The 24786-nt window shown below is 48.5% G+C and overlaps 9 protein-coding genes across 9 annotated transcripts; 3 read left to right on the forward strand and 6 right to left on the reverse strand.

Annotated features, from left to right (window-relative positions):
- The first annotated feature begins 7339 nt into the window (after positions 1-7339).
- GGS23DRAFT_584705 (ribosomal protein L36-domain-containing protein) lies at positions 7340-8654 on the forward strand. The gene is made up of 2 exons (XM_051517342.1): positions 7340-7783; positions 7926-8654. The coding sequence occupies exons 1-2, from the start codon at positions 7520-7522 to the stop codon at positions 8013-8015; spliced, it is 354 nt and encodes a 117-aa protein (XP_051368399.1). The 5' UTR covers positions 7340-7519; the 3' UTR covers positions 8016-8654.
- Positions 8131-8520, reverse strand: GGS23DRAFT_607393 (uncharacterized protein; the record flags this gene model as incomplete). Its single annotated transcript, XM_051520044.1, has 2 exons — positions 8131-8346; positions 8434-8520. The coding sequence occupies 2 exons, from the start codon at positions 8518-8520 to the stop codon at positions 8131-8133; spliced, it is 303 nt and encodes a 100-aa protein (XP_051368400.1).
- Positions 8655-9152: 498 nt separating the features above from the next.
- On the forward strand, positions 9153-9959 carry GGS23DRAFT_607394 (acyl-CoA N-acyltransferase; the record flags this gene model as incomplete). The annotated part of the gene is made up of 3 exons (XM_051520045.1): positions 9153-9262; positions 9332-9658; positions 9728-9959. 3 exons carry the CDS (start codon positions 9153-9155, stop codon positions 9957-9959), a joined length of 669 nt encoding a protein of 222 aa, XP_051368401.1.
- Positions 9960-10499: 540 nt separating this feature from the next.
- Positions 10500-11759, reverse strand: GGS23DRAFT_615879 (uncharacterized protein; the record flags this gene model as incomplete). Its single annotated transcript, XM_051520742.1, has 2 exons — positions 10500-10967; positions 11083-11759. 2 exons carry the CDS (start codon positions 11757-11759, stop codon positions 10661-10663), a joined length of 984 nt encoding a protein of 327 aa, XP_051368402.1. The 3' UTR covers positions 10500-10660.
- A 1480-nt stretch (positions 11760-13239) lies between these two features.
- On the reverse strand, positions 13240-13809 carry GGS23DRAFT_607395 (L-PSP endoribonuclease family protein Brt1; the record flags this gene model as incomplete). The annotated part of the gene is made up of 3 exons (XM_051520046.1): positions 13240-13306; positions 13380-13537; positions 13648-13809. The coding sequence occupies 3 exons, from the start codon at positions 13807-13809 to the stop codon at positions 13240-13242; spliced, it is 387 nt and encodes a 128-aa protein (XP_051368403.1).
- A 1226-nt stretch (positions 13810-15035) lies between these two features.
- Positions 15036-17105, forward strand: GGS23DRAFT_600214 (putative MFS transporter; the record flags this gene model as incomplete). Its single annotated transcript, XM_051519033.1, has 5 exons — positions 15036-15239; positions 15497-15560; positions 15651-16387; positions 16450-16656; positions 16788-17105. 5 exons carry the CDS (start codon positions 15036-15038, stop codon positions 17103-17105), a joined length of 1530 nt encoding a protein of 509 aa, XP_051368404.1.
- A 204-nt stretch (positions 17106-17309) lies between these two features.
- GGS23DRAFT_584724 (Oxysterol-binding protein) lies at positions 17310-19282 on the reverse strand. Its single transcript, XM_051517343.1, has 3 exons — positions 18755-19282; positions 18290-18667; positions 17310-18210 (listed from the first exon to the last, which is right to left on the reverse strand). Exons 1-3 carry the CDS (start codon positions 18836-18838, stop codon positions 17422-17424), a joined length of 1251 nt encoding a protein of 416 aa, XP_051368405.1. The 5' UTR covers positions 18839-19282; the 3' UTR covers positions 17310-17421.
- Positions 19283-20064: 782 nt separating this feature from the next.
- Positions 20065-22850, reverse strand: GGS23DRAFT_607398 (glycoside hydrolase family 51 protein; the record flags this gene model as incomplete). Its single annotated transcript, XM_051520047.1, has 10 exons — positions 20065-20424; positions 20499-20581; positions 20690-20708; positions 20800-20878; positions 20959-21457; positions 21540-21701; positions 21872-21899; positions 21957-22073; positions 22171-22638; positions 22716-22850. 10 exons carry the CDS (start codon positions 22848-22850, stop codon positions 20065-20067), a joined length of 1950 nt encoding a protein of 649 aa, XP_051368406.1.
- Positions 22851-23579: 729 nt separating this feature from the next.
- GGS23DRAFT_311554 (uncharacterized protein) lies at positions 23580-24682 on the reverse strand. Its single transcript, XM_051512791.1, has 5 exons — positions 24668-24682; positions 24222-24587; positions 24108-24163; positions 23777-24023; positions 23580-23703 (listed from the first exon to the last, which is right to left on the reverse strand). Exons 2-4 carry the CDS (start codon positions 24352-24354, stop codon positions 23856-23858), a joined length of 357 nt encoding a protein of 118 aa, XP_051368407.1. The 5' UTR covers positions 24355-24587; positions 24668-24682; the 3' UTR covers positions 23580-23703; positions 23777-23855.
- Between the last annotated feature and the right edge of the window lie 104 nt (positions 24683-24786).

Genomic DNA, 24786 nt, shown 5'->3' on the forward strand with positions numbered 1-24786 from the left:
TTAATAAAAAGTAAAAGGAAAAGGAAAGAAAAGAAATACGCGTTTAAAAATAAGCTAGAAGTAATATATACCCGCCGATTAATACCTCTCTTTTCCTTTTTATCCTCTTATCCTATCCCTTACTTATTAATTATTAAGAAAACTAAAAACTTACTTACTTCCCGACCCCCGGAACGTAGCGATTTTCGAATTTATTATAGCTAGTAACTCCTCTTTCGTTACCTATATTATAAGCGGGTATACGGCCTAGCTTAGATCTTCTACTAGAGGAAGATTACGATTTATCCTAGCCCGTAGGTAGGTAAACCGCTCGTCTCGGAATTTATAACGTATCTCGTTAATAGAAAAAAGGTAGACGCCGTAAGAGTACTTAAAAATACGATCGGGAGCTAAGGAACGATAGGAAAAGAACGGCTATATACCTACGTATTTAACGGTATCGAAAGAGGCGAGCCGGCGTTCGTAATATTAATAGGATACCTCGTTAGGTATCTTATATTATTAAACGAATAAATTAACGACGTAACGAGAATCCGTCGTTAATCGACGGAAATATTCGTTAACTAGCCCCTTATTATTAATCTTTATAAATAACGTCCGACGACGAAAGGATTAAACGTAACGGATAAGGAATATAATATAGCTTTAAAGGTAAGTAACTATTTAAAAATCCTTACTTAAAATCTCTTACGTAATATATCGGCCGGCCGCCGGCCTACCTAGAAAATAAAACCGAACGTTACGAATTATCTTATTATTAGTTAATATAACCTTCGATTAATAGATCTTATTAATATTAAGAGCTATATATTTAGCGTTATTAATTTATTACCCGAATTCCTTCGATACTTCGGAGCTACCGGCCGATAATTACTTTCGGGCTTTAATTTAGCGGGCGGGAGTACGGAGTATACGGTACTTATTAAGGCTTAGGAATTAGCCGATTAACGTTCCGGAATTCCTCGGTAAAGGATAAGCGGCGGAAGGATTCGTTAGGTTATTTATTTATTAGGTTTACCGACGGCGGTATCGACTTAGCCCGTTAATACGTTACGGCCTTTTTCTTATTCTTCTTAGCCTTCCTAGAGGCCCCGGCGATCTCTTCGTTGGTAATCCCTATAGCCTTAAGCTATTCGAATAGCTTAAGAACGGACGCCTAATTTAGTTTCGAAAGTTCTTTCTAGAGGGTAGGGTTTATTATATATATATATATATATAAAAGAAAGAGAGATAGGAACGACGAAATTATAAATCTAGAATTAAAAAAAATCGAAAAACGAATTAAAACGAAGATAGAGAACCTAAGAAAAGAAAGAAAGGAAATAAATCGGAACCGTAAAATAACGAGAAATAAGAGGGAAGGTCGGATGAGAACGAAAGAATCGAATACGTTACCTAGGTCGTAAGTACCGTACTTAAGAGAGTCTCGATAATACCTACCTGAGCTTACGTTTAATTACGAGTCCGCGAACGTACGTATTTATTACTTTATTAAGAGTATATAATAAGAAGTTATAAGCTAACGCGTCTTTTATTATAGCTTTATATTGAACAGGAGCAGCGTAGGCACGCTAACGGAGGCACGAAACAAGGACTACCTAACTACCAATAACTAGCCGAGTGCCGATTAACTAAGATTATAGCTATAAATAGCTATAATTAGTTAATCGGCCAGCTAAAAACGGTAGCTAGGAAAGGGAGACTGGAAAAGGGTAAAGGGTAACGAGGATAGCTAGAAAGGCATAGTAAAAGGAGTGAATAGTTATAACAAGTAATAGCTATAGGTCTAAGTCTAGCTAATGAAAATATAAGTACGCGACCCATATAAATAGACATCGAAAAGGCTACGTGGCTTAGATCCACCGCACTACTATAGCCTCCCCAGTTCAATTAATCCGCAAGGAGTAATTAAACTCCTCATATAATAATAGGTACGGTAGCTCTCGTTCCTATTGAACCTGATCAACCTGATTCCGATTAACCCTAATTAATTAAAAGCTAGCTAGTTTAATCAAAGGCCAACAGGATAAATTAGGAAATAAGGCCAACAGGATAAATTAGGAAATAAGGCCAACTAGGAACGATTGTAATAGCAATAAGTGGGTGGTGGGGTAGGTGACTGCAACCGTGCCTAATCCTGAACCTAATTCTTAATCAATCCTGAACCTATTTAATCGCTGCTAATTAGGAGCTAAGCCAGTTTAATTAACGATTAATAGGAAATAGGAAAGATTTGATAATAAGAACTAGGCTGACGGAGCTATAACCTATAAACTAACTTAATTAACCTATTCCTAATTAACCCTGATTAACTGGGAGCGAGCCAGGTCCATTAGGGCTATTAAGAAACAATAAGGATCAATAGTTAGGAAATATGAACTGCAACGGGGCAGGTAAAACAAGCGTAGCTCCCGTGAGAAACAAAGAAATAATCTCATACGATATAACGTAATCTCCGTCCTTCTCGTCTATGGCTATTACCGATCTTTTTAACTAATCCTAATCTTATAAACTAACTAATATATCCTATTTATACCCGTTCCTAATTCGTTTCTGGTTATTATTCGTCCGGTAGCATTTATTAGGCTTCCCTTAACCCTCGATCCCTCCCCTATACGTAGTTCTAGGGGCTCTCTAGGCTCTTCCTACTAACTACATATCGGTAAGGGCGATAAGAGGGGTCTCTAGGTAATACTATAACTATTCTCGACTATAATTTATAACTGTTTTTTTTTTTCCTAGGCTTTCTTATTCAATATCCTATTTAATTCGTTCGTTTCGGTATCGTCTATAGGTCTTTCGCGCTAATCGGTAGGTTCCCCGATTAGGTTCGTGGGTATAAGGTCTATCGGTATCTTCGTATAGTAATTAAAGGCATCGTAGTACCTATCGGTTAGAGAAAAACCTCCCCAGGTGCCGTAACTAGCTAGCAGGGATAAAATATAGGTAATCGAGCTATCGGTAAGCCTCTTGTAATTAAAATAGACCGATCGGAAAGGACTGACTGCCTTTAAGCGCGCGCGAGGTTGTAAAAAGGGGGGGGTGGCGGTAACGGTATTAGATTAACTGAGAGAAAAACTGCTATCTAGGTACTGGTAAAAACGAAGGCGAAACCGAATAAAAACGGGTATAGCTCCTTTAAAAGAAATAATAGAGAAACGAGGATAAGATAGATCCACTAATCGGCGAACGAGCTTTTAGGTAAGCTAATTAAAAGCTAATAGGAGGGCGTGGTTGTTAATGGTCGCTATGGTTGTCTGCCCTTCCTATTGATCCAGCTACCTGAAAAGGCTTAATCCGAAAGCTATGAAAAGAACGGCTCTGGAGCTACGAAAATAGCTCCTGATTAACTGAAAATCAGGGAATCTCCTGATCGACGAATCCTGAACCTGATGACTGCAAAAAACGGTCGCAAAAGGTCACTCCTAAGATGAGGTTGCGGCTCGGGCTACTAGGTGGTTGCTACTGAATAGGAGTAGCGTAGGTACGCTAACGGAGGCACGAAATAAGGGCTACCTAACTACTAATAACTAGCCTAGTGCCGATTAACTAAGATTATAGCTGTAAATAGCTGTAATTAGTTAATCGGCCAGCTGAAAACGGTAGCTAGGAAAGGAAGACTAGAAAAGGGCAAAGGGCAACGAGGATGGCTAGAAAGGCATGGCAAAAGGAGTAAATAGCTATAACAAGTAATGGCTATAGGTCTAAGTCTAGCTGATGAAAATATGAGTACGCGACCTATATAAATAGACATCGAAAAGGTTACGTGGCCTAGATCTACCGCACTATTACAATATATATACGAAGGAACGCGCTTTCTTAAAACGTTAGCCGTAAAGGTATATCTAATTATATCGTTAATACGTTTCCCTCTTTCTCTTTCTTTTTCCTCTTTAGGTATTTTATTTCGAAAACTTCCCCTTTATAATTATTATATTCTTATTAATCTCTAGCCTACCTTTCTTATTATTAATTTAAATTCTTATTTTTACCTTTAATTTATTATCTTTTCTTTTCCTTTTCTTAATTCTTTTTTTTTTTTTTTTATAATATCTTTCCCCCGCTCCGCCGGAATCCCTCCTTTCTTCTTCCTTTCCTCTGTTTATAAAAACGTACGTCGCGCCGATTTAGCCGACTTAATAGAACTCCTAGGGGAGATTTATAGTAATAAAGATAACTAAAGTAATATAAAGGAGTATTAATTTAATACTCTAGATAATTACGATTCGAAGAGAGGCTAGATCGAGCTAAGATCCGATATAGCTTAAGCCTTCCGGCTATCCGCTAATCGGCTCCGAACTATGAATTAATAATAATAAGAATAAACGAAGGTAGCCTTAATTAATTCTTTCGTTTATATCGCCTATTACGACTACCTTATTAATGAAGATATCCGTACCTTTTATATTATAATAAGCTACGACCTCGAAGGTAGGAAAGCGGCCTTTAAAGTAAACCTATATTAAACGATAGGCTACCGATCGGTAGGATCGTTTAACTTCTTAACCCGCCGGTACTTTCTCGATAACCCCGCCTTTACTTTAGTTTTTACGATTTATACGGATCTAATAAACCCCGAACGAATTATTACCGACCTTTCGAAGTTCTCCTAGGCCTATTTCGCCGTAGCGTTATACCTTTCTAAGTTCCGGAAACTATATAGCTTTAATATAATTAGGAACGGCGCCTTCGATCGGGCGGCGTACGCGTTCGGTTAATTATAACGAGCTTAGGAAGGCGGTAGCCTCGAGCCTAATATAACCCCTTAGTTTACTTATTACGTCGCGTTAATAAACTAATAAAATAACTATAGTTACGGTTTTTAAAGCGGCATTCTACCGTATCTTATCTTTAAACGACCGATCGAAGTCGCGCGTTAGGCTTAAGAAAATAAGGGACTTAATTCTTTTAATATTATAAAAGAATACGCCGAAGTAGTAGAATAATTTTATAGCGTTCGGGTTTTAAAGGGAAGGATTAGTATCGTTAAGCGTTTCCGGTAAACCGTAGATTATTAAAAGCGAATTAACCTTATTAACATTATAATATCAGCGTAAAATACGCCGATCGATAAGCCCCTTAGCCGTAAATCTTTCGTTCGGTTTATCGCGTAAGCCGAAGTCCGCCGTTTCTCTATAGCCTTAGTACTTAATCCCTTTTACTTTCTCGTATTAACGGATATAAACCTCCGCTACGATAACCTCGTTAAGGTTACGATCCGTTTCCTTCTTTCTCCCGGCCTAGTAAGGATTAAAGCTTTCTAGTCTAGGAAGACCTCTATACCGTATAAGTAAAAGAAAGATACCTAATTAACCTTCGTAACCCGCCCGCTTCCTTACTATTCCCTTAATTAGGAGGGCTAGGACGAAACTAAGAAAAAGGTAGCCGAGATAAAGAAAGAGAACGCCGATCGAGTTAGATTAGCGAGGATAAACTAAGCTAAGTTAATTATGAAGTAATAAAGGAGCCTCCTTATAATATTAAACGATAAATTAAAGGCGCGGCCGTAATAATTAAATAATAGCCGGAGGAATAAAGTTTCGCGGTAGTTTTTAAGGGGAGATATTAATCGGGACTTACCGTATTATCCTTTTTAATTTAATTATTCCTTACGGTATAATTAAACTAAAGAAGCTATAGTAATACGGTAAAACATACCTTCTTAATATATTACGTAATACGTTACGATAGGCCTTATACTTATTTAAAGTAACTATAGTTCCCGTAAGTACGGGTTATGCTATGTTTATTATTTAGTTTAGTACTTAGTTAGATTACTATCTTTATTATTTTTACCTAAATTAAACATTTATTTTTACTATTAGATTTATCGTTTTCCGATTAGTATATTGTAGTAGTGCGGTGGATCTAGGCTACGTAGCCTTTTCGATGTTTATTTATATAGGTCGCGTACTTATATTTTCATTAGTTAGACTTAGACCTATAGATATTACGACCTATAGCTATTCACTCGTTTCTTGCCATGCCTTTCTAGCTATCCTCGATTGCTCTTTTTCTAGTTCCCTTTCCCAGCTGCCGTTTTTAGCTGGCCGATCAACCGATTACAGCTGTTTACAGCTGTGATCTTAGTTGATCGGCACTGGGCCAGTTGTTAGCAGTTAGGTAGCCCTTTTCGTGCCTCCGTTAGCGTGCCTACGCTGCTCCTGTTCAATATTTATTTTAATTATAGGCGCTTAAGTTACTTCGTCGTACCGCTATAGTAGAATAAGTAACTTTTACGTTTTACCCCTTTTCTCTCCTTACTTCTTATACCTTCGGGCTAGCGACTATTATATCTTTACGACTAAGGAGCATAGCTAAGATACGATAACTATATTAGATTCCTTGTTTCTCGATTAGTATAGCGGTATTAGTTTTATCTATCTTAGATCATCGTACGTATTATAATCTTCGATAGAGTATATCTTCGAGTAAACCTATCTGGGTTTCTAGTATCGCGTACGCTCTGCTCCTCCTTAATATATATAAAGCTTATTATAGTATATAATATAAAATATAAAAAGAATATATTTTATTATATTACTATAATATATAAATATATAAATTTATAAATATATAAATATATATATTAAATAAATTAAATTATTAATATTTCTTTTTAAAAGATTTTTAAATTATAACCTATAATATAAACTTTTTTAATAAAATTAATTTTATTAAATTTTATTATATGAATACTTTTTCTTAAATTATAAGTAAAATATTTTTATTCTATTTAAATCTATTTATTTATTATATAATAAGTTAAAAAATAGAAAATAAAATAAAATAAATGTCTTTATTTTTATTAATATATAAATACGTACCTTATTAATAAGATATTTATTTATTTCTATATAAAGAATACATACCTTTATATTAATTAAAATCTTTTCAATATAGCAACTATGTACCGAACGCCGTACAAAGGTACGAGCGCATAGCTGCTTAATTGTATATTTTATATGTGCTAACTATACCCTTTCCTACATGAGGGTTTACCTATCCCAAAAATGGGGTTTTCCTTAGTGTAGATATAAGCTTCCGTATCTCCTACACTCTCTGCTAGCATCCTTCCCGCTAGCATATATATACACTAGCGGTAAGAATTAGTACTTTACGTAAAGAGGTTAACTAATAATTAAAAGTAAAGCAAGTTTATATTTATAATATTAAGTTTACATTTTATTATTTTATAAAAAATTCATACTATATATTTATATTATCATATAGATAGTATCAGTAGTAATATTATAGTTATATCTTCATTATTATCTCTTTATTAGTATTTTAATTTACTTATGTTTATGTATTATTTATATTATGTGACGTTTGCTGTGAATCGCAGCGCCAAGACCTGGTTTTGACTCGGCGCCTTATCTCCTTCGAGACAGAATCTCTAAAACTTCGTTCATACAACCACCAGTACTATCAAGATTGCAATCGTTCCCGGATTCTATCACTAGCCATCGCGGAACTTGAATATTTGCTGGCGTGGGATCCGCCCGCTCTCGCAACCATGGCGTGCCCGTCTCTCCCCTCGCTCCGACTGCTGCTGGCCTTCCGTCCGACTCTCGCCGCCCGATCCGTCACGCGAGCGCAGCAGCACACCCGCCACCTCTCCCAGATGATTATCGCCTCATGCGTGCCACGGCCCACGGCGACGAGCCCGGCAACGGCCATATATGCGCCAGGATTATGGCAGCGTCTCGCGCGACAGCAGCAACAGACGAGAGGCATGAAAGTTCACAGTTCGGTCAAGAAACGATGCGAGCACTGCAAGGTCAGTCTAGGGCTGAGCCAGCTTCGCCTCCTCTATCCTACCACCTGCCGCTCGGGCTATTGTCAAGAAATACAGCTACAAACATACCACAGGCACGGTGATCCTGGCTAAGCTCAGTGCACTAACTACCCTGCCATTATAGGTCGTAAGGAGAAAGGCCGGTAAGCGGCATCGCGGTTACCTGTATATCGTCTGCAGCGCGAATCCGAGGCACAAACAGCGCCAGGGTTAATCCGGGGTAGAGATCGGTGAAGCAAAAGAAAGGGATGGCACGCCAACCAAGGAATTGCCGTTAGCTTCCGAGACCCGTCTCAACCTGGAGGAGTACCACCTCGAGCTATTTCACGTCATATTCCACCAATATACCTCTCCATGTTCTCCCACTCTGTCCTGCCGGTTGATAAGAGAAAGCGTATATGGGCTGCATCGCTGACGCCGCGATGCCGCTCCAGTTCAGACCGTGCATAGTTGCGCGCCTCGACGCGGGTCGCCCGGTCGCTAATCCGCCTCGTGCCCCGTAAGACTCTTCGGTAGAGAGAGAGAACGCTCGAGCGCAAAATGAACTGGCGGTTGCGATCAGCTTGGAAGACCGTCGGCGTAGCTACGGTAGGTGATGTTGTGTCCTAGGAACGGAGGCGGGCTAGACATACGTGATCTAAGCTCAGCGTTGCACCGAGACTGCTCTTGGGTAGATTTGTTCCATAGGCTCGGATCGCGATAGCAGACGATGCCTTCATCCTGCTTCGAACAGAGAGCGAGTTAGGGTTGCCGAGGCGCAGAAACCGGGTTTCGGGAGAGTGACTTATATACCCACCTTTACATTGTTCATATTTTATAATAAAACTACGAAATAAACAAGGTTGTCAAGTAACAGCTCATAGTTTAATATTTCATGCTATTTTAAAGTTCATTATAACTTTTAATTATTTATTATGTAAAACGTAAACATCTACATTATACTATGTGGTATATAGGCATATAAGAGCTAGTTTAATTACTATATAGTAATATTTTAATATAAATATTTTAAACTTTTTTAAAACAGAGTTTATTTTAAAAGACTTTCTTTATACTATTTTTAGGGTTTAAAAAATTTTATTAACCATTTTAACTTAATATAATAAATATATAATAAACTTAATTATATAGAATACAAAGTTTAAATTAAAAATAATAGCTAATATTAATTAGTTATTTAAAATTACTTAGGTATGCTTTCTCATCTCTTTTTCCTTTGCCTGTAAAGAGGTTTCTATGTCTTTACCCAGTGCTTACACTAGAAGCGTAACGGATAGGTATATCAACTCGTATCGCTGCCCTGGTTAGAACCTCTCTACTCCTTATCTGAAGAGTTAAGGGTCCGACCACCATGGCCACCCTCAAACGGAGCGGGAAGCGCAGACAAGCTGTGGTCGACCCTATTGAGGAAGTGAATCGAAAGGAGGACGAGACCTTCATCAAGGACCACCTATGCCCTAGGTATACTAACCATCCCTGCCATGCCTCACGGGGATGTCGAACCGACGGTTAACCCGCTGATAATGCCAGCACGCCCGAGTGGACCGAGTGGACCAACCCGACCACCCAGGAAAAGTTCTCAGTCAATCTGTTCCGATCGGCATCCATGAGTGCTGAGGACCTCGGCGCTTGCTATAGTCTAGTTGAAGAGACCAGCCGCGCCGATTATGAGGCCTCTGCAACCGGGTGGAGGCCAAGCAAGAAATTGGCCGAGATGAAATCTCCCGAGTTGAGGTATATCGTAGTCAAGACTGCTGCGGGGGTCATTCGTGGCTTTACGTCGCTGATGCCCACGTACGAAGAAGGGGAGCCAGTTATCTATTGCTACGAAGTCCACCTCAAGCCCGAGTTGCGAGGGTGCGGTATCCCTCCGCCAGCTCCATCGCCCATCCTCCTACTTTGCTAATCCCCACACGCTCGCTTCAGGACCGGCCTCAGCACGGTGCTCTTGGGCTTTCTAGAGAGCATTGCAGCCAACACGCCTCCCATCAGGAAAGTTATGCTAACTTGCTTTCTGAGCAACGAGCGGGCTCTTCACTTCTACCAGAAGTTCGGCTTCGAGAAGGATAAGATCTCACCGGAGCCGAGGAAGCTCCGGTTCGGTAAGGAATTCACTCCCGACTATGTCATTCTCAGCAAAGTCGTCCAAGGTTGCTAGAACGAGCGTGCCCGCCTTAGGGATGCGCCCAAGTTACCTCTGGTCCTGTCTGTTCTTCGGCGCTCGTTTACCATTCGTCTCGTGCTGCCCGCCCAGAGGCACATAACCGGCCTCCCCAGGGAGTGGGCAAGGGCAGGACCGCGCTCGGGAATATAACCCTACTTCTTAGCTTCCTCTAACCCCCCCCAAGACCGAAGGACATCGAATATGCCGCATACACTAGATCGCGATTGTCACTTGTCGTAATCGACCTATCAGCCGCAACGACGGCTTGTATCCCTACATCCGACTCGTCCCTCTTGGATCGTAACTTGCCGGCCACGTTAAATCCCTCGATCAATATATTAGGGCGGGGAGTAGCGATACTAAGGTCAACCATAAACCACTGTGCACTAGGAAGTACTCAGGGGCGAGAGGTTGTATATCCATCATGGCTCCTCTCCTATCCGAGAAAGGTTTCCCCCTCTGGTAGCTCCCATGACGCTATGCGGATCAGGTTGCTGATGAGAGAATGTTCAGGGGGGCGATAGATCCATCTGCTCAGCCAGGACCTAAAATCTTATAAGGGCATTGTCTCTCCATGTGGCAGGGCCTACAGGAAATGGGGGACTCATCACCTCTCACGTGGGATACAGGACGGGGAATGATATTGTGGCCATACACCTTCTTGGGCAAGATATTTATTCTTATCGAATAGGGAGCTACATAGCTAGGCTGTCCACCCTCGACGGAGTCGTGAGACACGACAAATCGATAATACGGACATATTGACAGGCGGGTACCGATAACCGCTCTCGGTGTAGGGTAGACGAAGCATGGCCCCTGGCGGACTCGCCGTTCACTCTCCCTGCCCACTTCTTATCCCCTAGCGTCATGACGTCGACGAAAGTGTTGGCGAACGGCTTCATCCTGTCGGCCGTGATAGCGTAGTTGCCGTCGATGTAAGCGCGGTAGAAGCCGGCGACGTCGAGCGACCCGTGGTTCGAACCCCCCCCCCCCCCCGCTGGTCTTCGGCACGGCGTAGCCCCAGTTGTATATGGGGTTTCCCTTACTGCTCCTCTTGGTCTGCACTCCGCCGCCGTCGAAGAACTAGTCAAGGCTCGTAACAACGATGGATTTGTACTTGACCAGCAATTTAGGGTTGTCCTTGAGGATCCTGTGCGCGCCGCACAGGTTCATGAAGGCATAGTTGAACATCATCTGCTGGTTCCAGGGAACCGGCTTCCCACCCATATAGGGCGAGTCCTTGGCGAAGTACATCTTGTTCCCACCTGAGAGATCTAACAAGGAGCTGAGGATGTGGTTGCTTATGGCAAAATCCGCCTCCTGGAGATAGGTCTTGGCTCGGTCCATATAGGTGGCGCCGTATCGGTGAGGGTCACCGATGGTAACCTTTTGGCTACGGAGGCTCCCCGTCTTCAGGATGAGGTAGGCACAGTTGGCCAGGTGCTCAACCGGATCCCCTTGCTCCCCGCCAGTCACGATGGGGTTCGCGGTGACGTTGTTTGGCCATGCCGGGTCGATTCTTCCGGTCCAGACTTTATGCTGGCCCATCGGTGACTTGGTCAGATCGTTCCTCTGCGACAGGACGGCATCGCAGAAGCGAAGCATCTGATCGAGAGTGGCTTGCTGTCCGACCAGCTGGTACACCAGACCCATCGCCTTGGTATGCTCTCCGCTATGCCCCTGCGCCCATTCGTTGCCGAGGTTGCTCTCGCCGGGGCGTAGCGTAGCGGCGAAGTCGTTGAAGGACTGCAACCCCTCCTTGGTGACGCTGCCGTCGAAACTGCTGACCTTCATCCGCCCATACGCTCCTGGGAAGGATATACTACCGAGGAGGGCCGCCAGTGTGCACGTCCGGAGACGAGAGTGGAGTCAGCTGCATGCTGAGAGGCGGAAATTATGGCAGGCAAGATGGGATTGTATCTGCTTGAAGTTAAGCCTAGTATCGTTCAGGCCGTGACAAGGGCGGGCGAGCGGGTAAATAGATATAGTATATCTATCTGTATAGGGGAAATGGCTAGACGAACCAGCACTTCTTGGGATGGGCTTGCTGGTTTTGAATCGACGAAACCTGAACCTGTAGAGGGTGAGGGGCCCGATATATATATACACATCTAAAGAGACGTGGACACACACATGTTTATATCTGTAGATACGGGTGTGTGCGTGTGTATACGCTTCAGGCGTACAGGTGCGGCTATAGGAATTATAGGTACGGCGGCACCCTTACGATCGAAGGCGCTCGCGATTCCAGGCCGACCATTCGTCGGCAATCGAGCTGACGATGGCCGCCAGGCTTAGCAGCCTAGCCACTACCTCGGCTCTCTGGGGGGCCTGCTGTTGCGACGGCTTCTCGTAAAACGAGCCTTTAGGGGCGAGAAAAGTCGAGTGCCTACGGCCAAGTTGCCTTTCGCGGGACCTGCCCGGCCTGATCAGCATATACATACCTATCACAGTAGTGCCGAGAGACACGTCCTATTTGGAGGCCCGCGTAGGTAACTATGCTATGGCCAGCTATCATCGGCCTATTTAGAGTGATTATCGCGTAAGCTTATACGAGCGCGTAGGACATGGTAAAATCATCGACGAATCTATCAGCTATTAGCGGCTTGCAAATGTAGGCTTATATTAAGGGCGGATTCCGTACGTGACACACACACACATATGTATGCGATCATATATATGTGAGTATATATTTCATTCTCCCGTATTCGGTAGTCCTCTGTCGTCTGCAGTGAGCTGGAACCCCTTCTCGTACTCAACGGGGTTGATATCGACGATGATCACCCGGCCGGGGGTCGTATCGGTATTACCTACCCCCTTTCCCCACGGGACGGAATCGTATGGCACGAACGAGCGATGGCCTTCCTCCCGCACAGAGCATTCTTGAAATTTATTACATAGGATCCGCAAGTAAGACATCGGTGTATCTTCGCATGATGGCACCCCGCCCTAATCCCACACTGCGCGTGATAAGCAACAATCGACCTATACCTAGGTATACCTATTAATACGGTTTGTCTGCTAGTCTCCGTCAAGCCTCATCAGTTTACTTTGGCCATTACTTCTAGGCTAGACTTCATTCTCGCGAGTCCGCACATTTCAGTAGATTATTAGCTAACCCGTTCTATTTTGCTCGGTCTGTCTGTCTGTCGGCAACGGTAGGCTCTGGACGGAGGCATGCGAAGCAGAGACACGACCACTCCCTCGCTCTCCAAGGGGGAACCGGCCGCACTTCGCCGCAGCAGCATCGTGCAGCCCATAGCCCCCACGCAGTCTAATAGATAGCAGTGCACTCGATCTCTACATCGACATCCAGTGGTAGCGTCTTCACAGCGACGCAGCTGCGCACAATTAGCGACTCGAGTCGACGGCGCGAGAGACCAGCAGTTGTGCCGGGCACCACGGATCACTCACGTCCTACAGGGTTTCACATCACCCCAGTATTGACAGTAGACCTCGTTCATGGCGGCGAAATCGTCCATATTGGAGAGGAAGACGTTGACCTTCACGACCTTGGTCAGGTCAGAGCCGGAGGCTTCCAGGATGGCAGCGAGGTTCTTGATGCATTGGCGCTGTGGCGGAAGGGTTGCCGTCAGCAGGTACCCTTTATTTCCCCTCTTTACCTCTCCTACGCCGTCTCACCGGCCAAGCCCGAGGGCGCAACTAGTTGTTAGGTACTCACAGTGTGTTCCTTTATGTCGCCGCTGGCAATCTCCATGGTGCTGGGGTCCATGGGGACAGCGCCCGAGACGAAGACGAAGCCATTTGCCTTGATGGCCTGGCTGTATATTCCGGGCAAAGGTTTCGGCGCCTTGTCGGTAAGGACGGCAGTCTTGGTAGACATCGTATGGGCTGTGTTCGGCGACTGGAGGCGTAGATAGGGTGAAGGGGGTGGAGAAAAGTGCAAAGCCGTTCCAGGGATTCGAACCGCAGGGGTAGTATGGAGGAGTCGGTATAGGTATGTGTGAAGAGCAGCGGAGGCGGCGGGGTTACCTGTACCTACGTGCGAGGGCGTCACGCAGACCCGATAAGTCGGACGATTGTGTGCCGCTGCTACCGGCCCGACTCTTCTTCCCTGAACCTCGCCGCCGCCTCTAACCGAGAAGTGCCCGTCTCTCTCTCTCTCTCTCTCTCTCTGTGTGTGTGTGTGTGTGTGTGTGGAGAGAGGAGACAGAGGGAGGGAGAGACAGGAGATAGAGAGGGGGGGAAAGGAGGGAGGGAGAGGAGGGAGACCTGCGCCGCGTCTCGGGGCTATCGCTGGCCAATCCGCCCCCCGGAGACCAGACCGGACCGGGGCGGGGCGGGGCGGGGCCAGGGATCGAAGCCCTCCAGGGTTCCATCGCAGGCGCCTGGTTAGAGGTACCTACCTGGCTTAGGTACCTGGTAGGTATATACACGTACATGCCTACAGGTAGGTACACGCCTACGTGCCTCCCTGTATATTAGGTACCAAAGGTACCTACCCAACCACTACAGGTAGGTATCTACTGGGTATGGCACCCTGTAGGCAGGTACCTCCTAACCTAAGGTCCCCAACGTAAAGTACGTCGGGCTAGAAGATACAGGCACCTACCTCTACACCAGAGGTACCTCCATACGCAGGTACCTAAGGTACTGCCTGAGGCCGACATCTGGCCATCCTTATCTCTGCCTCCATCAGAGAATGCCCGCCCGGCCAGGGGGCAGGTGAGACATCCAGATAATGGCACCGAAGGCGGCGTCCCATGGGAAGGCTAGAGAGAGATCCTCGTCGCCTTCGTTTGGATGGTTCCCATCTCTCTTACCTACTTGTCGGAGTCTGCAGAGGGAGGGCCTGCGGAGGAGAGGAATGCGCAACTACAACACCACCAACAACTACCCACACACACGCACACACGACGTATAGCCCTTGGGCCGGACGTCTGAGATCGACACTCCCGCCCCTCCCTCCTCCCCCGCGCTGTCTCGACTCTCTCTGCCTGTGTATTTTTCAACGCTCGCTCTCACTCCCGCTCCCGCGCCCGCGCCCGTACGCCGCCTCGCTACCACGTTGCTTACGCCCCTCTGATATCGCTATCCCCCACCGCCGCGATGGCGAATGTTGACCCCGTCCTGGGCCCAGATTCCGGCTCGACCCACAAGCATCCCATCCCGAACCCAAAGGACGTCAACGATGCCGAGAGCAGCCGTGGCGTCCTGTCCGACGAACTGGCGGCAGGCGATATCGACGGCGTCGCCGAGAGGGCGCTCTGCCGCAAGTTTGACTTCCGCCTGCTGCCTGTCCTGGCTGTGATGGTAAGTCGAGGCGCTGGAGACGAGCCGCAAAACTCCTACGTCCCCCTCGCCACTGCGCACACGGACCTTCCGCCTGCTCTGTGTCCAGCTGCGCAGCAGATCAGGGTCGCTTTTCTTCTTCTTCTTCTTCTTCTTCTTCTTCTTCTTCTTCTTCTTCTTCTTCTTCTTCTTCTTCTTCTTCTTCTTCTTCTTCTTCTTCTTCTTCTTCTTCTTCTTCTTCTTGGCTTCGGAGAGAAAACTAATGGTCTGCCGATAAGTATCTGTTCAACAGCCTCGACAAGGGGAATCTCGGGAACGCGCAGACCGCAGGGCTCTCTAGAGGTGAGCCATTGACTCCCTCCCCCTCTCACCCCCCAACGTCCCAGTCTTCGCCCTGTCGCTAAACGCCGCGCGCTTCCTCGCCAATTCCAGACTTGCACTTCGAGCCCGGGCAGTACAACCAGATCGTAGGAATATTCTTCGTCCCCTTCGTCGTCTTCGCCCCGCCCCTGGCCATGGTTGGGAAGAAATTTGGCCCGGCTCGTGTCCTACCCGTCTTGATGTTCTGCTTCGGCTCGTTCACGCTGCTTACCGCCGCGGCCAAGAACTACAGCGGTATTTTTGCCCTCCGCTGGTTCCTCGGGATGGCCGAGTCGTGCTTCTTCCCGCTGGTCATCTATTACCTGACTACCTTCTATCGGCGCGGAGAGCTGGCCCGTCGGCTAGCTATCTTCTACGCCGCCTCCAATATCGCCAACGCCTTCAGCGGGCTTCTCGCCTTCGGGCTGTTCCAGATCAGGTCGACGCTCGTCGATCATCCGTGGCGCTGGCTATTTATCGTCGAAGGCAGTCTCACCGTGTTTTTTTCCATCTTTGCCTTCTTCTACCTACCGCTGAGCGCAGCCGAGGCCTGGTTCTTGGACGAGCGGGAGAAAGCACTCGCGTATCACCGTATACAGGTCGACAGCTCTTCCGTCGTCAACGAGAAATTCGCGCTGAGAGAGTCGCTCAGGATATTTAGGCGTCCCGTCACATACGGCTTCCTCGCTATCGAGATATGCCTCGGCGTACCCTTGCAAGGGGTAGCGCTATTTCTGCCTCAGATTGTCCAGAGGCTTGTTGACAGCGCCGTCATGATCAATCTGTATACCGTCGCCCCCAATGTCACCGTAAGTGCTCTGGGCCTATCCGGCTCCGATCGAAATTCTGTCTCTTTCTAACGGCTTAGCAGGGTGCGGTAATGCTGCTGGTTCTCGCCTTCGCGTCCGACTACACGCGGGTTCGATTTCCTTTTGTATGCCTCGGCTTCGCGTTCACCTTCATCGGATTCATCATCTATGCCGCGATCCAGGACGTCCATGCCCAAATACGCGTCGCGTACTTTGCGACGTTCATGATGTGCTGGGGCACCTCCGCCCCTTCAGTTCTCCTGAGCACTGTAAGTCGACTCGCGCAAAAGTGTAGCCCCCAAGTGCGGATCGGTTCCAGAGGCTCTCTCTTTTTCTTCTCTCTCCCCTTCCCCTCCCCTCCTTTCCTTTACGTGCCGGGCTAAAGTGCTCCTCTCGCCAGTGGTATAATAACAACGTCGCGCACGAGGGCGAGCGCCTGACGTTGACATCCGTGGGAGTTCCCCTGGCGAACTTGATGGGGTTGGTTGCCAGCTATCTCTTCCAGGAAAAAGATGCGCCCAAGTACGCACCCGCCCTCATTACGACGGCATGCTTTGGCGCTACCGGGTGCCTTGTCGCGGGATGCCTAGGGCTATTCATGCTCTTAGATAACCGGCGCCGCAACCTTCGCCAGGGCGTGGAACTGTCTGCGAAGGATGTCCCGACCTCGCGATTGAGATACGGCCCGGAGGTGGACGAGTTCAGGTGGTTCTTGTAGCAGAAATGCTGCCTCTACCTGGCGTTCCCCCAAGACTTGCGTCGGCGCCGGCGGCGAACTACGCGGGCAGGTTTGGGGAGCTGACAGTCGGTCTGTCACGGAATTCTCTGTTCGTCATCAGCTTGTAGGAAGTTTCCTTCCCAGCGTTGCAGCCCCGTCGTCTAACCTGGTTAGCCTGGCATTGATATAGTCTTCGCAAGCCCCCAATATTCTCTCTAATATACCTACCTAAGAGAGGATGATATCTATATGACAGGTTCCATAGACTCGCATGGATGCGATTACTTCGACCTGGACAGGTAGGGAACCGCTCTCTTTACGTTTCCACGCCCACGAACTCGACGCCTAATTCGAACCGATCGTGTGTGGGGCTCTTGATGCCGTTACGCTGAGCCTCTACGATCTTGCTGAACTTCTTCTCGTCGAACTTCCAAATCATCCTGTCGTGTCCGTCTGCTTCTCCAGCCCTACTTTTTATCGACAGTTTCTCTGCTACAGGGTCCTCACACGCCTGCGAAAAATAGCGTCTCCGCCACGTTTCGCCGGTGTCCCTCTCGAGTTTTCTCAACGCGCGCTGCGCATTCTCGATCTTGCTCTTTTCCTGACTCGCGGTGAAGAAATCGCCCGAGTTTATCGCGTCGACAACACGCTTCCACGCGCGCCTTGACTCAAGGGGATGCTGCAGTCCCACAGGGTCGACCTGAAGAGGCGTCCTCTGCAACGATGACAAATCTATCGTCTCGAGCAGCTCGCCCATCCCGGTCCTAATGGTGTATGCGTGACTCCACTGGCCTTCTAGAACGTATAGAGGATTTTCTTCGTCGTGGTCCAAGTAGAGGGTCGCGACAAACGAGTTGCTCTTGCCCCTCAGCCACCCTTTACTTGAGTAGTGGACACGTGACGTGTAGCCCGACGAGCCGCGAATGTATGACACTCCGCTAAGCTCGGGGGCAATCTGGAAAGTCATGAGGCCTTCGACGTGGACCTTGGGCATCGTGATCCAGTGGTCTTCCTCGTACTCGTCGATGTGCATAATGCTGTACCCTTTCCGGTCTATATTTACCGTGGACGAGAAGTAGGCTTTGGGCGCTACGTGCCCTTCGAGCTGGTCTCTGGTTAGCGACCCGCCCAGGACGTAGGGAAGGGGAGGGAGGGGAGGAGTTCTTCTCCTCTTCCTCTATTACCTTGATACCATGAGTGTCGTTCCAGACCCTGAACGCGGTCGCTGGCGGATGATGGCTGACCTGCTCGCTCACGAGATGCGTGGTCCCCGAGTGGTCCTGCCACTTGCCCAGAAATATCTCACCGAGGAATGGGTTGAGAGGCTTCATCCTTTTTCTTTTCCCATTCTCGTCCTTTCCCGCATGCTGATGCTTGAGCGTACTTAGAAACCACTGGAGAACGCGCAAAGCTCTCTTATCCGCACAGCTCTCCTTCGCAGGCGACACGAACAGGCTCGGATGTTCAGCCCAGTACGTGCTGTATTCCACGATGGATTGCGGCGCGAGTAGAAATGGCGGCGCGGTTAAGGCAGTGAGATCTCCCTTGAAGGTAGCGATAGACTTAAAGTGCGGGCGGGAGCTTGGTTAGCAGCGCGATTCAGCGGACCGCTACGGCGGCGGAGGAGAGACGATGGGGAGACGTGGCACCTTGATGAATTGAAGCCACGCCGATTTGTTCGGCTGCTCGCCCCTCCTGTCGTCGCATCGGGCGACAGCAGACGGGATAGACATAGTCAGTTCCTCAAATGGGACGCCCGGTTAAGGTGACAATACCGGCCAGTACTCCGACCTCACTTAGCAATAGTGTATAGCCGCCACGGCGTGCGAGGCGTGTATGGGCGTATGCTGTGCAGATATAGGGACCGAGCCTACGGCGGATAGGAGTACGGAGGAGAGAAAGAAACGAGATGGGAACTTTGAAACGGCATGGGTACGTAGGTAGGTATATAGAGGGAGGGGGGGGGTTATATATGCCCTATACATGCCTGTATAGGCATGATACATATAGGGATGCCGACTACACCAAGAAAGGGGAACATCGACAGCTTGGCTGCCGCTCTGTTTTAGGGTATTTGCTGTCGCGTTAACCACCGTATGAAAAGTGTCATAGGTGCATACCTAGTAGTGTCGCTTAGGAGCTACTACTAATTAAATAAATACTAACTTCGTTAAATGAACACGGCTCTGGCAGACTGTGATATTAATAAGTCAGATAATGTTAAATATATATATATATATATATAATTTTATAGTATAATATAATTTTATATTTTTATTAAATTAAAAGAAAACTAAATAATATTTTTATTTAAGGTAGTTAATGATACTATTAAATCTTATATATATTAACTAGAATTATTATTAAAAGTTTTAAATAACTTATATATTTATGTACTGTAAAAAGTCTATTCATTTAGGTGCATATAAGGTAGGTTAGCCTTTGGATAAGTGTCGCGTTCTTGGCGTCTCGGCAGTGCAACAGGTCTGTATGATCGTCTTGCTCAACCTGCTAGGTAGAAAAAAACCCCTTGGTTTGGTCAATCCAGCAATTCTACCTACCGCTGAGCGCGTTCGCAACAGGTTCCGAGTCGAGGAGCAGCATAGGCATGTCTATATAGGTACTTGCCTATCTAGGTAACCTGATCGTCCTTTTACCTGCGGTGGGAGAACGCGGGGAGGGAGGCGAGGTCCCTCCACACACACCCCTCGATCACCCCTCAATGAGGCGCAGCTTTGCAGGCTGGGGTCATCTAAGTACAGATATCTACCCAGCTTCGTCTCTCATACAGAGTTTTACTATACAAAACAGGGCCGACGTCTTGACGCTTCGAGACGCGCGTGCCCAGCGCATAGACATACCTTTCTCCAGTCACGGCCCAGCAAACGGCTCTGGGCTGCTTCGTCGCCGGCTCTCCCACCTCATCCCCCTCCCCCCGCTGCTGCTCTGACGGCCGAATCTAAGGCGATCTCGTCTCCAAGACTGCGACGCTCAAGTCGGGCAATGAAAATTCGAAGCTACCGCTCTCGCCTGCCCGGACGGTCGTCCTGTTTGTCTTCACGACGTTTACGCCGGTGGAGGGATCGTTGATGCCATACGGGTTCTCGGGCCCTGTCAGGACAGTCAACTTCGCCGTTGCTCCCGGCTCGATACCCTCGAATGCGAGCTTGATGGGGACGTCGGCGCCGCCCGTCGAGTTATACACGGCCGCTTTAAATATATAGTCGCCCGTTTTATTATTCCTACCCGCGACGTAGTAGAGCGGGTCAAAGTCAGAGCTCGCGGGCAGGGTCTCTGTCATGATATGGTCTGCTATGAGCTGCGTACGCAAATCAGAACCCGATTCTAATCGGCCCGGGATGCGGATACACTTTAAAGGCGGAGCAAGCTTACCTCCCAGACATACCAAGACGTCGACCGAATAACCGTGTCGGCAGTAAATTGTATCATGGTTATCTCCCACTGCCAACGGTTCACTACGGGCCGCGAGGTTAGTGACTCGTGCCTGAGGGGGAGGACACCAAACCGAGAGGGGGGGGGAGGGCGGAGGTGTTTCGAAAGAAAGCCAAACCCGGTGCACCTACGATTTCGAATGATTGGCGCCTATGAAAATTTCCGTTTACTTTGTCAGCGCTCCAAGCAACTGCAAGATCGATGATGATCTCCGGGTCCAAGATAAAAAGAACGCACGTACATATGCCGCCCCGATGATTCTATCCTGGTTACGTTCGTAGCTGATCAGCGCGACAGCCTCTCCGACGGCGCCCCCCCACCTAGCAACACGACTCCGGATTAGCAGACGCCGATAACATATCCCTCGTCTAGCATTGGGCTGAAGCAAGCCGACACCTACCAGGGAAATGGCATCTGTGGGCCGTTCCAACCGCTGCCGCCGTTTGGGTGGATGGCGGCCATTTCGCCGATGATATGGGATATGTTGGTGTTGTCAAATTTCCCAAACTCGGCAACGAGTGTGTCCGGCTCTGCATATATATGATAGTCCCCGGCTCCAGGTTGAGGGATGTCGTAACCGTCGAATACCGACCCCGAAGAAATGACTTGGATATCGGGATACGCGTCGTTTATGGCCTCGAGAAACATGGGAAACCGATAGTCCTTATATGTCTGCCATCCCCCAGGCGCTCCAGCAAGCCAGTCCTCGTTCCCGATTTCAACATACCGAAGTTTCCACGGCTCTGGGTGGCCTAGCTCTGCACGAATAGCACCCCATTTCGAATCCACCGGCCCACGGACGAATTCGATCTGGTCCAGCGCGTCGTCGATAAAGCCCTGCAACTGGTCCTTTGGTACGGTGTCCCCGTTGAGGGACAGACCGCCGTAAACAGCGAGAACTACCGCTGTGTGAGCGAGGGAGAGACGCCGGAATACAGGCTTGAATAAATAGCTCGGGTAAGGGGATGAGTTCAGACTGACCGATTTCCATCTCAAGGTCCTCCGCAAACTCCAGATACTCCACCAGACCCAGGCCATTCGTTTGCTGGTAGCCCCACACGCCCGGAAACCCCGGTCGGTTCCTTAGGGAACCGATGGTGTTTTTCCAATCCCACCATGAGTTCTTAGTCGATCCTTCGAGCACTGCGAGATTTAATGTGAGCATCCGGAGATCGAAATGCCATGGTGGACGGAGGTATTGCCCACGGTGCAGGAGAATGATAGGGGTAGGAAAGGGTGCACCGCGGCGTCGTCATCTTTCAACCCTGCATACGACCGTAGGAACAGGGCCGGAAGGCTGACTCAAGACTCACTATTTCCTCCCGGTATGCGGATAAGAGTCTTTTCACAGGTCAGCACTCGATTGCGAGCAACATTGTCTGGTAAGTGGGGGGTTACCGGGTGTAGCTGTTCCAGTGCTTCGGCGATGTCGACTCGCATACCATTCTGTCGACCCTTATACGTAGGGGGAAATAGGCTAATCAAGTTGAAATCAAGAGAGCCTTCCTCCGCGCCCTGGTGAACGGCAAGATCAGACTAGCTGTAGGTACATATTCCAGGCGGCCTGGTAGGCCAGGGCTAACTAGGAAATCGAATTGAATTCCCTACTCACTGAGGCGTCAAATACAACAGCGAAGGTGTTGTTGGCGTCCGGCGCGTCTCTAAGCGGTGTTAGCTCAAACTTGTGCTCCGTCCACTGGCTGGAAACCGATCTCGATTCGACTTCTGCGGCCACATGCAACTCGCCTGTAGTCCGAGACTGTAGCGAAACGACAAAAGATCGACTGGCATAGGCGCCCTTGACCCAGAATGATCCGCGATACGTATTGCTGGCCTTGACGTCTATTCCCCAATATCCATCGTTGTAGAAGCCTAGGTTGCCCTGTCCAGTAGTAGTGGCGACATTCATTGAGGTGGTTAGGCTCTCGGACAGTGGCACGGTGAGGTTCTTCAGCGACAGTTTGGCGTCGTTGATCGGATGCCACCCCTCCAGTGTGGCAGGAAAGCGTTGACTGGATTGAAAGGCCCGGTTGCGGATCAGCTCAGCGTAGAGGCCGCCGTCGCCCGAGTAATTGATATCCTGGTTGAGTAAGCCGATCTGTATGGTACCTAGATCGAATAGGAGAATGCGGGATTGCGCATTATCACATAGCATACCTCGTGTAGGAATCCATACTGGTGGCCATTCGTCACGTTCCCACCAGTCGAACTAACAATGATATCAACGCAAGCACATGTAGAGACCAAGGAGGTCAAGGCGCTAAGCCCCAGGATCGATTTTGAGAACACCATGTCGGCAACAGATGATGTGGCCGTACGGGAATTGCTAAAACATGCCCGGGCTAAGAGGTACCGGCAATGGCAACATCTATGGACAACCACGGGGCCTTATATATAGGGCACCTTTGCTCGGACAAAGCCAGCGAGTTACGGCGGTGGTGGCAGGGAACCGTAGATGCGAGATCGTAGACGCCCGTATCGCATCAGGGCAGGCTAAATAAGACCACCCGGGGCCGCTACAACATGACCAGTATGCGGCCCTATAGCATGCCGCGCCGCTTCCCGGAATCTGGACCTGCTCGCAAGTCAAATAAGACTCCGCCGACGACGCAAGGCATCAGCTTCGATGCTTGCGTGGAGCTTCGGCCGCTTCACGACCGAGTGTAACGTCAGCCCATACATCTGATCCGGATCTCCCTCTCCTCTCAGTGGTGGAATAGCAGCGGGGCGTCAAGGTCTCGGGTTGCTGGGATAACGGGGAATCCAGTCGCCCAAAATGCCAATTCGAGTCACGCCATGGACTCCAGTTTTGCCGCATGAATAGCAGCTGGGAGAAGAGGCACAAGTCGGCTCTACGTTAAATCGGCCCGGTTAGTCTACTCGCCGAGGCAGGGCATCCTGTTGGTGCCCTAAAATACGAAATTCCGGGCCGGCCTCGATGATGTATCTACGCGGCTACCGAGTGCCTGCCCGGAGGGAGGGGGCAAGAAATACGGAGAGGGGAAAGACGAAGAAAGACAGAAGCAACCCGCATCTGACTACGGCGTGGGAGGGAGGGAACGCGGCGTATATCACCTAGGGGCACAGGCGGCTTCGAGGGCTAGCTGTGAGGCCCATTAGTCGCCGAACGCGATAAGAAATGCAGGTAAACAAGTCCTCCTCGCGAATACCCGGAGAAGTTCCCAAGAGGTGGAATGTGTCGCTCACACGACGCCTATATTTGTATCCAGTTTCATCCACAGAAGCGGTGACGATGACTGCGCCATAGGCTACATCTTCTAAACTCGGCGGCTTTGCCTAGGCACCACCCTCCCGCTTGGCATACTCGTCTTCGATCGCCTCCGCGTACTTCTCCTCGGGCGACCGGGGGTCATCGTGAAGCACGCCGTCCTCCAACAGCTTCTCGGGAGGGGGCCGGTGGGAGATCTTGTCGTTCAGAGAATCCGCACGCATATGCTTCGCCAACTAGACATTCAGGTACGGCGGTTAACCCACTCGGGATCTTTCCCCGGATAGGCACTCTCACGGGCACGAGAGGAGAAGACACACCTCCTTCTGTCGTTCCTGCAAGCCCGGAGCGGCGGTGGACGCAGGCAGGATGTTTCCTAGTGCATATAGCTATTAGACGGGCCGGCTCAGGTCCCAGGGCTAGGACTATAATACTTTCAACGAGCTCGGAGCGACCTGGACGTTGTTTTAAGTGCTGCTCGAGCGAGTTTCGCCGCTCGCGGGTGGCGGCAATGTGGCTTTCGTCAACGGCGGGCAGAGAGTCGGCTTGGTCGGCTTGGTCAGCCATACTTGCTTGATGGGGGCTACGAAGAAAAGGAGAGCCTGTCTAGATTTGTTGTTACGATATCGCAGACTTGTAGGGGAATATGGGGACGGCAAGGTCGTCACTTTGTACGGCATGGAACTGGACATGGAACTGGACGTGATCCGCCGCTATACTAGTAGCCAGTGTGTGGGGTAGACCTGGGGTACCTCGTAGCCGCATATCGTTCTTAAAGCCATGTTTTGCCCCAGTTATACCTACCGCGGATATTATCATACCGAAGGGGGGGATGGGGAGATAAGGGGATGGCTGGTTCGTAGCTAACCCGGCTACTCACTGCCTGCCTAGGGACCTAGATATTCAATTAGATACCTATGCCGACGCTCAGAATTCTGTATACCATTCCTACCTATTGATCATCAACTTCCTGTGCCGGACAAGCGTTTAGGTATATTG

Source organism: Durotheca rogersii (genome assembly GCF_024521655.1).
Source record: "Durotheca rogersii strain YMJ 92031201 chromosome Unknown GGS23scaffold_30, whole genome shotgun sequence".
Lineage (NCBI taxonomy): Eukaryota > Fungi > Ascomycota > Sordariomycetes > Xylariales > Xylariaceae > Durotheca > Durotheca rogersii.

What these genes read in the sequence shown, in the direction of transcription:
- GGS23DRAFT_584705 (XM_051517342.1), top strand. Translation starts at nt 7,520, where the DNA reads ATGGCGTGCCCGTCTCTCCCCTCGCTCCGACTGCTGCTGGCCTTCCGT. An exon ending in AACGATGCGAGCACTGCAAG is followed by an intron (nt 7,784 to 7,925) that starts GTCAGTCTAGGG and finishes CTGCCATTATAG; the next exon opens with GTCGTAAGGAGAAAGGCCGG.
- GGS23DRAFT_584724 (XM_051517343.1), bottom strand. Translation starts at nt 18,838, where the DNA reads ATGTCTATCCCGTCTGCTGTCGCCCGATGCGACGACAGGAGGGGCGAG. An exon ending in CGTGGCTTCAATTCATCAAG is followed by an intron (nt 18,668 to 18,754) that starts GTGCCACGTCTC and finishes CCGCACTTTAAG; the next exon opens with TCTATCGCTACCTTCAAGGG. An exon ending in ACGACACTCATGGTATCAAG is followed by an intron (nt 18,211 to 18,289) that starts GTAATAGAGGAA and finishes ACCAGAGACCAG; the next exon opens with CTCGAAGGGCACGTAGCGCC.
- GGS23DRAFT_311554 (XM_051512791.1), bottom strand. Translation starts at nt 24,354, where the DNA reads ATGGCTGACCAAGCCGACCAAGCCGACTCTCTGCCCGCCGTTGACGAA. An exon ending in TCGCTCCGAGCTCGTTGAAA is followed by an intron (nt 24,164 to 24,221) that starts GTATTATAGTCC and finishes TATATGCACTAG; the next exon opens with GAAACATCCTGCCTGCGTCC. An exon ending in TGCAGGAACGACAGAAGGAG is followed by an intron (nt 24,024 to 24,107) that starts GTGTGTCTTCTC and finishes CTGAATGTCTAG; the next exon opens with TTGGCGAAGCATATGCGTGC.